This window comes from Microtus ochrogaster, unplaced genomic scaffold (genome assembly GCF_000317375.1).
Source record: "Microtus ochrogaster isolate Prairie Vole_2 unplaced genomic scaffold, MicOch1.0 UNK5, whole genome shotgun sequence".
Taxonomy (NCBI): Eukaryota; Metazoa; Chordata; class Mammalia; order Rodentia; family Cricetidae; genus Microtus; species Microtus ochrogaster.
The window spans coordinates 2,703,529-2,714,913 of record NW_004949103.1 but is presented as its reverse complement, the minus strand read 5'-3'; the positions used below and the strand labels follow the sequence as shown (position 1 = coordinate 2,714,913).

At 49.6% G+C, this 11,385-nt stretch overlaps 1 protein-coding gene across 1 annotated transcript; it reads left to right on the top strand.

The window, feature by feature from the left end:
• Positions 1-1,450: 1,450 nt before the first annotated feature.
• LOC101998548 (MORF4 family-associated protein 1) lies at positions 1,451-3,281 on the top strand. The gene is made up of 2 exons (XM_005365945.3): positions 1,451-1,989; positions 2,227-3,281. The coding sequence occupies exon 1, from the start codon at positions 1,605-1,607 to the stop codon at positions 1,977-1,979; it is 375 nt and encodes a 124-aa protein (XP_005366002.1). The 5' UTR covers positions 1,451-1,604; the 3' UTR covers positions 1,980-1,989; positions 2,227-3,281.
• Positions 3,282-11,385: the final 8,104 nt, after the last annotated feature.

Below are 11,385 nucleotides of genomic sequence, written 5' to 3'. Positions count from 1 at the left end.
TGTGCCACCACTGCCCGGCATTTCTTTTCTTCTGCTCATCTAGAGAACCACCTCATTCTTTTTGAGACAGAGTTTTCCACTGATCCTGAAGCTCCCCAGTTCAGCTAGACTGACTGACCAACAAGCTTGAGATTCACCTGTCCACATACACACACAGACACACAGACACACAGACACACAGACACACAGACACACACACACAGTGCTGGGGTTACAGACATGAGCCACTGCACCCTCTTCACATGGTGAAGAGTCTATACTTGGGTCTCCGAATTAGAACAGCAAGCACATTAACTCCCCAGCCTGTCCATCCCCTTTCTCATCATTTTAAATTAGGTCCACAGGAAAAGTGAGCAAAAAGTGCAGGGCCCACAAGGGTGCTGACTTCTCACACCACCCACCTTACTATTGGAGCATTGTCTCCAGCAACGGGTCCACAGTGTGCAGCGCTGGCAGCAAAGCATCTGCTTCCGTTAGAGTTCACGCTTGGAAACTGTGGCTTCAGACTAACATGTGATGGCATGTGTGCGCCATTGTAGTGTCTCTTAGAGCGGCTTCACTGCCCTAAAAGGCCCCCATGCTCTGTCTGTTTGTCCCACCCTCCAGAACCACCCATCTTTCTGTGTCCCTGGTCTGCCCTTTCTGGAAACGTAAGTAGTTAGAATCATGTGATAGACATGCAAGTGGCCTGCCTTCATTTAGTAACACTTAACCCCGTGTGTCTTTTCATCGTTTGGTTGCTTATTCCTTTCAGTGCTGAATGATACGCCATGCTGCCCTTGCTACAGTTTAGAAAAGCTGGTTTGTTTGGTTTTTGTCCTGTTCTGTTTTTGTTGTTGGTTGGTTGGTTGGTTGGTTGGTTGGTTGGTTGGTTGGTTTTTTGATGTGTTTTCTTTTGAGACAGGGTCTCACTATGTAATTATATAACTATATTGGACCTCACTATGTAGACCAGGCTGACCTCGAACCCACAGATCCACTTCCTTCCACCTCCCAGGTACTGGGATTAAAGATGAGAGTCACCACACTCGGCTCTCTTTTGGTTTTCCATATTACTTTCACCTGGGAAGTTGAGGCAAGAGGACTGCTGAAAAATTCAAGACCATTTTAAGTCACATAATTGAGTTCCAGGACAGCTTTGACTACAGCGTGATATCCTGTCTCTAAATAAATAAATAAATAAATAAAATCCGAATAAGATACAGTGAAATGAGATCCTGTCTCTAAATAAATAAATAAATAAAATGAGTATAAGATACAGTGAAATGTGATCTTGGCAACGTTCAGTACTGCTCCAAGGACCTTGCAGGGATGGATAGCAGATGTTTGCGCGCGGCCGCGAAGGCGCTCGCCCCGCCCCTTCACGGACGTGCGCGCGCCTGCAGCGCGACCGTAAAGAGGGGCGCGGTAGTGTCGTGAAAGGGGTCGCAAGGCACAGAGCTCTGGTTGACGGTTGGGACTCCATTTTGTTCGCCGCTCGTCAGCTCGGCAGTCGCTCGTCTCCGTGGCTTCTCCTCGGCCGAAAGTTGAACAGCGGCCGAAGTTTTGAGGACTCGGCCGGAGCTCAGTCACTGAGTGTCCCGCAGACGAGCACAGCTGCTGAGATGCGGCCTCTGGATGCGGTGGAGCTGGCGGAGCCCGAGGAGGTGGAGGTGCTGGAGCCGGAGGAGGACTTCGAGCAGTTTCTGCTGCCCGTCATCCACGAGATGCGCGAGGACATCGCGTCGCTGACGCGCGAGCGCGGGCGCGCGCCCGTGCGCAACCGGGGCAAGCTGTGGGAGATGGACAATATGCTGATCCAGATCAAGACGCAGGTGGAGGCCTCGGAGGAGAGCGCGCTCAACCACCTCCAGGCGGGCGGCGCCGACCCCCGCGGCCCCAGGGCGGAGAAGGCCGAGGAGAAGGCGCAGGAGATGGCGAAGATGGCCGAGATGCTGGTGCAGCTGGTGCGGCGGATAGAGAAGAGCGAGTCTTCGTGAGCGGGCCGCGGTAAGGGAGGGATCCCTGCGGGGCGTGGGCGACTGTGGGAGGAGGCTGGCCGGTCGCCTCGGGAGTGAACTAGGCCCCCCTGGGGAAGGGCCCCACCAGATTGTCAGTGGGGAGGCCGTGGAAGATTCCAGATTGTGCTGGGAGGCGTGGGGCAGCCTCCAGGAGAGGCCCGGTGTTTGCCGTTCTGTCCAGCGGGATTAACATCTTGATGATGAATCTCTCCCGCCCGTGCTTTAGGTCTCCAGCCAATGAATTCTAGTCGAGTGATGGCGATTGGCTGACATGACACCCTGGAGAAGCTGAAACCAGAGAGCCTTTTGTTTTCCCTTTTTTTTTCTTTTCTTTTTTTCTTCCCCCACCCCCCTCTGTCTTGACTCTGTTCTCACTGACACTACGTTTCTGCTACGGTCTGCGGTTGACGACCTCGATATGAGTTTTGATTATTCAGCGGTTCTTTTTTTTGTTTGTTTGGGTTCGGAAATAACTTTGATTTGGAAAATGCGCTCACATACGGGAATTGGGGCCTAGATTGTAAGCCCTTGTGGCAGTTGGATGACGTTCGTTCCTGGGCTTTGGTTGTTTATGCATTTTGAGGTGCTTTGCTCCTTCTTGGGTGACCTGATAGCTCCCTGGAACTTTGGGTCCCTGTGACACTTGTGACTCGGGTTGGAGCTCACTGGCTCTGGAAGTTCTGAAGGAGCTGCGTTCTAGAAGACCAGTCCATGCAGCAATGGCAGAAGAAGGGACCAGACCGGGACTGCGGATGGGCCGGATATGGCTAGGACTGATGACCTGGGAGAAGGGTCGGAGGATAGTATTGTTTGTATCAGGGGGGCTTTAATTTCTGTGTGAGACCAAAGGAGGGGAGATGTATTTTGTGCAAAATTTAAATTTTATGTGCTCCACTATCTATTGTAACCTGTTTGATGAGTTTGTTTGGACAGCCTGACTCATTTCTAAATGAAATGGAACCCAGAATGGGACACAAAGTCTTGACAGTCTGTACAAGTTGATATTTTATCCCCATATATTCGAGGAGATCTGGGCATAAAATGAAAGACATTTGCAGTGCCTGTTGTGGGCTGAGAAAGAAATCATAGAACTGTCTGCAGTGGACCCTAAACTTCGAGGAAGAGGCGTCTTCAAGGTTCATATGTAGTCAAGCTATAAATGTATTGAGTAGCAGACCTGAGAAGCATTTGAGGTCAAAACCCCTACCATGTTTGAAAAATCTTACATGTTAATAAAAGTATTCGTTTGCTTGAAAAGATATAAACCTAGAAATTTATTAAGAAACATTTAAGTGAAGTCTTTCTTCAGTGATCTGTGCTTAGTTGGGATGAACATGAATCCTACAGCTTTGGGAGCTCTGGGTAAGCAGACAGGAGTTTCTGCTCTGGCTTTTGTGGGACCTGAGTGAGCACAGGAGATGGTTGGTTCCTGTAGGAAGGAACCTTTCTCAAGTCTACAGTCTCTGCGTCTGCCTTCTGTCCTCCACTGTCCTGGAGACTAAGAATCAACATACTGTAGCACATCTAGATGACAGCATCTCCCTTCAGAAAAGAAGGGCTGGATTGCCAGCTCATGGGATTGACCCTCTATGGGAAGTGCCCCTACCAAGCAATGGCCATGCCTATCACCCTCTGGGTGACTCGGGCTCTGCCTTGTAAGGACATCCCAAACATCTTAGAATTTTGACTGCTGAGTGAACTGTAGCCCAGCCCAACTTCTGATTGTGTGATGTGTTCCTTCCAGGGGTGTTCATCTCTGAAGAACTCACCTGCATAGTTCCCTTAGTACTGTGTCCTGGGGTACCAGCTTGCAAGCTCTTTTCTAGTTATTTATTTTGATTTTTCGAGACAGGGTTTCTCTGTAGCTTTTGGAGCCTGTCCTGGAACTAGCTCTTGTAGATCAGGCTGGCCTCGAACTCACAGAGATCCACCTGCTTCTGCCTCTGCCTCCTGAGTGCTGGGATTAAAGGTGTGTGCCACTGCCCAGTTTAGCTTGCAGGCTCTTAACAGATAAAATTGCCTCAGAGCGTAGCTGGGTGAATAAACTTGGCCTTGGAGACTGAGGACCACTTCCAGGGTCAGGAATATGGAAGCTGGGCCAGCACTGAAGTATGAGTTCTAGTACTGGCGAGAAGGGTCCAGTAGGAATATGACTCAGGAGGCAACTACCAGAACAAACTGTGATTGGCATATGACTACAGATGTCACATTATGTTTTCCACAGACCCCTTTACTGTCCCAGGATAGCATATCGCATTGGGTTGCTGATTTTTAAAATGGATAGTCAGTGTTGGAGATGGCTCAAAGGGTAAAGGCAAGCCTTCAGCCAACAGTTTGGTCACAGGGACCCACATGGTAGGAGGCAGAAACGGACTCCTACCAGGGGTCCTCTGACCTCCACATACCCACTGTGTCATATGTGCATCTTTCATAGATTTTTTTTAAAGTTTTAAAGCAAGAGATGACTCAATAGTTAAGGGCACTTGCTGCTCTTGTAGAGGACCCAAGTTCAGTCCCCAGCACCCACATGGTAGCTCACAACTGTCTGAAACCCTAGCTTTAGGGGATTTGACACACTACTGAATTTCCAAGACATTGGCACATTCATGGTGCACATGCATGCATACAAACATACACATGAAAACCAAACATGTTAGTTACACAGTCAAGGTAGAAGTGTTCTCCTTACTCTCCTAAGCATTTAACCATCTAGCCCTGCCAACAGTACATATATTTAACATGACTCCTTCCAGTTTTTGTTTTTCGATAGGTTTTCATTGTATAGCCTAGGCTTGCCTCACTCTGGATTCTCCTACCTTAGCCTCCCGCAGTGCTGGGATTGTAGGTGTGCACCAACTTTTGAGAAAAAAAAAATGGTGGTGCACTGTGAACCTTAACACCCTCCTCCATCCCCATCTAACACTGGCTCGGAAGCCTTTCTTGTTACGCCAGATTTGGAGCCCAGGGCCTCCAGCTGCATCCCCAGCTTCCTCCCTCCTGCTATAAGGACCAAACAGTAGTCATTGTACTGGTGGTTTTTACATCTAAGTTTGAAGAGAGTTTCCAGATTCTTTCCAGTAACTCCTTAGTTGCAACTGACTCCCTCATTTGCTCCATTTCACTCCTTCCATCCTGGTTTGCTAGCAGCTGGAGAATCAATCGAATGTTGACTTTGTGAGCACACAAGGAGGGAGTGGCTCCACAAGGCATTCTTGGTAGCTGTGCAGCACTGAGTTGATCTGGCTCCATTTGCCATAATCTATTACAGATCCCCAGGTCTTTCATGAGCCCCTGGCGCCAAAGGTCACATTATGAAAGGCTGTGCAGAAAGGCTTACTGGGGTTCTTGGCCAGGGTGCAGATGCCATCACAAGCTGAGACCAGTGAGTTCTATAATAGGGTGTTATGGGTGTATCAACAAACTTGCTTTGCAGAATGCGGCGTCACCTACTCTGAGGTCAGAAAAGACCCAGGGTGATGGAGCGTGTGACACAGACTGATGAGAAAAGAGCTTATGTGAGCACTTTTTTGGGCTTCTGTGCACTCCATCAAATAGAGAGGACTTGGAAGAAAGCAAGTTTAATGGTGGACATTGCAGCCCGTGGTACAGCACACATTAACAGATGTCTGCTTCCAGGAGAGGCTTCCATGAAGAACTCTGAATCCTGCTGAATATAGGGGTTCAGGAGCAGCAGAGCAGGGGAACAGAAGGCACCCACTCATTTGCCCTGCTCCCTGCGTCCAGGGTCTTGGGCAGGCACTGGTCTGTTCAGATTCTGTCAGAGCTACACTTCCCTGGGGTGGGGTGCTCTGGTCATTAGTGCTGCTCACACATGGAATCTGGGCACACAGTAGGGTTGCACTTTCTGGACTCTGTTTAGGTGGGGCCATGTGAATGGTTCTACCTGTGAGCTATGAGGGAAGGTGACACCTGTCAGTTCAGCCAGTCTGGCATGGAGACAGTAGCATTTGAGGCGGTGGTTGGTAGTCAGCTTGTTTTCTTGACACTCTATGGTCAACACGTAGCACAAATGAGGGCAATTGCTATGCCCTGAGATGGGACTGTATGCTGATGGTGGCATAACCTTCACTAAGGTAACCAGTGTAAATGCTTCCTCTCCTGCAGTTTTGCAGGAAGGTATTCATCCTGTCAGAGACAGTGCTTTCATCTGGGAGCATAGCCCTGCCCTGCCTGGAGGCCTTGCTAGGTACATAACTTCTGTACCTAGCATGAAGTCCAGATTCAAGCTGAGAGCCTGGCCTCCCTATCTAGAGAGCTGATAAATCTGGAGCAGCGTGGTTTCCGCCATCATCTAAAGATCAGTAAGGTTTGTCATCCCATTCCTACTATAGCCGTGTAAACCACACGGGGCTTGCTTCAGCCTTCTCTCCAGCTAGGTGTGGCCTTACCAAGACCCCCATAGTGTTTTGTGGTCCACTGTTCCTTCCTCCTGTCAAACTAATTCTTTGTCTCTCCAAAGCAGTTTTCTCTAACAGCGAAGGGACAGAAGGTCCAAGCAGTCACTCTGCTGGTGATGGGCCCTAGCAGCACCCAATCATGGCCAGTGCAGACAGACGGTGACTCTGCTGGATTCATCAGGGCTACCGTTAGCCAGAAGGAGTTATGAAGACAAACGAAACAGAAGTTAGGAGTAGGGACAGGGACATAATTGCAACACTGGACCATGGAGTACAAACAGATGCATAAGGAAATGAGCGGAGAGAGTAGCTGTTGACATGAATTGGGCGGGGAAGGTGGGCGGGATTGTGGCAGATACCAGCCCCAGGTCACTGGGGATGAGTAGCCCAGAGGAGGGCGAGGCTCCTGGCTGTACAGAGGCCAGGTTTTGAACAGGTAGCCACGTGAGCATGTTATTCACCCAGAGTGACTTTGGGACTGAGAGTGAGGGGTGGTCATAAATCAGGTGCCAATGTCTTCAGTGGAAATAGGAATGTTGTAGCTGGGGTGAAAGGCAGAAAAGGGCCAACATGTGTTCCATGTGGATGGGAGGGAGAGCAAAGAATGGGTGTACTTCAGCCGAACTCCTGGCTGATGTTTGCTCAAAGGATATGGAGGTAGAGTGGCTGTCCTTCCATCAGCCTGGGACCTTGGGACCAAATGGCACTATGCTCTTGGAACCAACCAGCAAAGTGAGGTGGGGTGGAAGGCAGGACTTCTCCAAGTCAGCCTGTGCTAGCCATGGCTCACTCAGCCCCATTGGCCAGAGGGCTTTGGAAAGAGTACAGAGTGTCAGCAGCGGCTTGACGTAAGAACAGCATCCTAGGCTGAGCTCAGCTCTGCAGTGGTGACGGCTATTGTAAATGTAGTTCTGAACTTAGCTCGTTGGGTGGCGACCACTATGGAAGAACCAAAGATGTAGTGGCCAAAATTGTTACTCAACCAAGCTTTCTGCAGTGGCTTCTGCAAAACTACCCAAGAAGATAGCGCACTGCTTCAGGCCTCCCATTTCAGGGACAGAGGACTCTTCCTCCCAAACTCTTGCAGGTAAGTGATAGGAAACTGGAAGCCATCCAGGGTCATGGAGAAATTTGCCAGGGACTTCCTCCCCAGGCAAAGTGCAGGCTACATTGTCACCTTCCTTCCATATGGACACCATTGACTGGAGGGGATTGTGAAGGGTGGATAGGCGGTCAGCTGGGGTTACATAGGAGGAAACAGGAGGTGTCTGCAAGCCTGTGGTGGTTCTACCCTGAAGGCAGTTCTGAGGCCTGGCCCGTGCTGCAGCAGGAAGCAAGCTTCAGGGCAGGGAACCCTGATTGCTCTTTGGGCTGACTAGGGAGGGGGACTTGATGGGGGAGAGGGAGGGAAATGGGAGGCGGTGGCGGGGAGGAGGCAGAAATCTTTAATAAATAAATAATTTTTTAAAAAAAAAGAAACAGCAAAACTTGATGGGAGCATTTTCCAGAGGGGTTTATATGAGAACTAGACAGTAGCAGAGCAGAACCGGAGCCGTGGACCCACTTGGGGTCACTGTTTTCTGCGGAGCCTTTGATGATGTCTATGGACTGCAGATACCATGGGCTCCCTCTTTCGTGCTGTCGGAGTGGAAGAGTGTGGTTGGCCTACTGCAGTGTTTTATCTCAGCGCACAGCCCTCTGCGCAGAGAGCTCACTAGGCAACACTTTCCCCAGGGCCGTGATTCATAAGACCCAGAGACGCTGGCGCTCCAGGGAACACGTCCCTTCTCTGTGCTCTGTTTGTTAGAGACAAGTATAGCCAACACTCCAGCAGAGGCAGGGAAAGGAATGGTGGAGACCCATGGACACAAGTTGAAAACTAGCACAGCCGGGGCTGGAGAGATGGCTCAGCGAATAGGAACACTTGTTGCTCTTGCAGAGAATCCAGGTTCACAACCGCCTGTAACTCCAGCTCCAGGGGATCCAGTGCTCTCCTCTGATATTCTCCCACTTGAGGCACACATGGTGCACAAACATACATGCAAGCGAAGTATCCATAGACATAAAATAAATTAATAAAAAAAAATAAACCATTAAAACCACCACAGTCAGCCCTAGGGCATGCCTGAGACAGGATATCTAAAATACTGTAGATCCAAATAATCTGAGTTACCAATATTAACAATAGTTTCTAGGTTTCAAGAGGTCAAATCAGCACGTTAAAACGTGAAGCATTTCTAACCAGAAGCAAAGGGGAGAGAGTTACAAAGAATAATAGGAACCGATAAATTAATGGCATTTGCCTCCTCGAAATACAACAAGCTGCCTCAAACTTACTTGCCTGAAACAGCACAAGTCCTCAGTTCTGGAGGCAGGCCTGAAATCGAGTGTGGGCAGGGCTGCCTCCTAGTGCTGCAAGATGCAGAGAAGTCTCCTGTCCCTTGCCCCACTCCAGCTCGGACAGGCCTTGGCTTCCTTCTGCTGACCCATCAGTCCTGTCTGTCTTCTCGTGGTCTCAAAGGACACCAGTCATTGGACTCAGGGCCCACCTGAGCCCAGCACAACTGATTGAGCTGCAAAGACTATTTTCAAAAAGGTCGCATCTTGAGCTTTGAGTAAGCATCAATTTTGGGGGGCACCCCAATACAAATGGTAACTAGAAATTTTTTTTAAGATTTTTTTTTTATGCAAGTGTGTGTAGGTTTTTCTGTGTACCCAAAGAGTCCAGAACTGGAGTTACATGAGGTTGTGAACTGGCCAGTGTGGATTCTGGGAACCCAGCTCAGGTCATTTGCAAGAGAAGGGCTCTTAACTGCTGATGCATCTCTCCAACCTAAAAATTGTTATCATAGGTACAGTTTTGTTTTTGAGGCACAGATCCAACTATGTAGTCATAACTGGCCTACACCTACCTGTGTAGATCAGACTGACTTCAAACTCAGGTATCTATCTGCCTGCCTCTGCCTCTGCGTGCTGGAATTGAAGGTGTGTGCCACCACACTCAGCAACAATTTTAGTATGTGAAGAGTTGCATAAAGTCATATCAAAATGCATTTAAAACAGAATAACAGAATTGGTATTGTAATTGTGCAGACTGTTCCAGTGAGTCAGCAGAGCCAGTAGCAATGTCTTCAGGAATCCCAGGACACTGGCTGGGAGACGGCTCAGTTGGCAGAGTGCTTATCTAGCACACATGAAACCCAGAGTTCCATCCCCAGCACCTTAGAAGCTACTTGGGAGGTAAAAACAGGAGGATCCCAAGTTCTAGATCATTCTTGGCTCTATAGTCAAGTTCTAGGCCAGCCTGGTATACATTGGAAAAGAAAGAGAGCTGGATGATGATTTGGTCATGCAAGCGTGGGGACTGGAGTTTGGCTTCCCAGAATCCTTGTAAACGTCAGGTGGGCTTGGTGGCCTGCCTTTAATGCCAGTGCATGGACAGCAGAGACAGGGGAATTCCTAGAGCAGCTGATGAGCTAGACCAGCCTTACTGGGAAAGTCTGGGTTCAACTGACAGACCTTCTTCAGTCAGCTTTGGACACATCCACGAAGAGAGAGATGACCTACCATGGACTCCAGGACACCTCTTTTCACTCCCGTTTGGGTCTGGTGTTTCCAGCCATGCTGTCTGGTAGGTGTCTTTAGTCTGGAAGAGGAAAGAGAAAGACTGGTCAAGACAGGTCAAGTTAACCATGTGTTACAGTTTGGACTAAAAATTTCTCTGTGGCCAATGTGTCTACGTGCAGAGTGACTAGGATGTGATGCAAAGGCTAAGACAGCAAAGGGGACAGATCCACCATGACAACAGAGATGCAAACCTTCCCCAGCCCGATCATTGCCAGTGCTTGTGGACAAGTGAAGAGTCAAAGCTAGGAGCAGACACAGTCGTGCCTGAGGCCACCGTCATCTCAACCACAGGGCAGAGGTCCCATCTTCAGCAGAGCTGGGACAAGACTCACTGTTCTGGCCAGCTGCGTGACCTCCAAATCAGTGACCTTTAAGCCAGCTAAGAGCCGTTAAAGCAAGGAGGCTGATTTGGGGGTTTCCTGGGTACGGCAGTTTGTAGTAACTGCCAGTGTGGTGTTGACCCAGTGATGGGGCCAGCAGAGCAGAGTGAGAGTCTAAAGGGGCAGACGTGGAGGTGACTGTGCAGAGGGACCCCACCGACCAGAGGTGTGGGGGAAAAGTCCAGTGTGCAGAGCCAGGAGAGCGGGCCACACACCCAGGGGAAGCTGCAGCTACATTCCTGCCTCAGACACACTGAAGTCACTTCCAGATGGCTGGGGAGAGGGAAGCAGTAAATACTTTTGCGAATATAAAAAGTTTTTGTCGTCTCAGGGCAGGAAACGGTGTCTTCAGACAGAAAGGAGAAAGCATAAACGGAAAGTTTGATGCTGCTTTCGTCAAAACTAAGAACATACACATACGTGTTTATAGCAACAGTTTTCATAACAAGCCGAGGGTGGAAACGGCCCAGATGGCTGTCAGCGGGTGAGCGGATCGACACGTCTCTGAACAAGACAGCACCCAGCTACAGAAAAGAATGAAGGAGCTCACACTCGCACAACCCAATGAACCTTCACAGAACAGTGGACAGGGTTAAAGCAGAAGGCCACACTGTGGGGGTGCTGCAACCAAGCCAGGGCCTGGTCCATGCTAGCCAAGTGCTCTGCCACTAAGCTCAACCCCCGGGGCACACGGTTCCTCTCTAAAGTGGTGGCCTGTACCGTGTTTCTCTCCCCCAATTCATACATGGAAACACTGACTAAGCATGAATATATGCTCTAAAGGGGAAACTGAGGTGGGAGAAGGTGAAAGTAGGCTCCTAATCCCGTATGAATGGCGCCTTCTGAGAGGATGAACAGTGGGAAATCTCTCGACTCTCCAAGAAGGGAGGTGTCAGGAGAAACCAGCCCTGCTATTGACTTCCAATGTGAAGACTGGAACAGACCAGTTGTTTAAAGCGC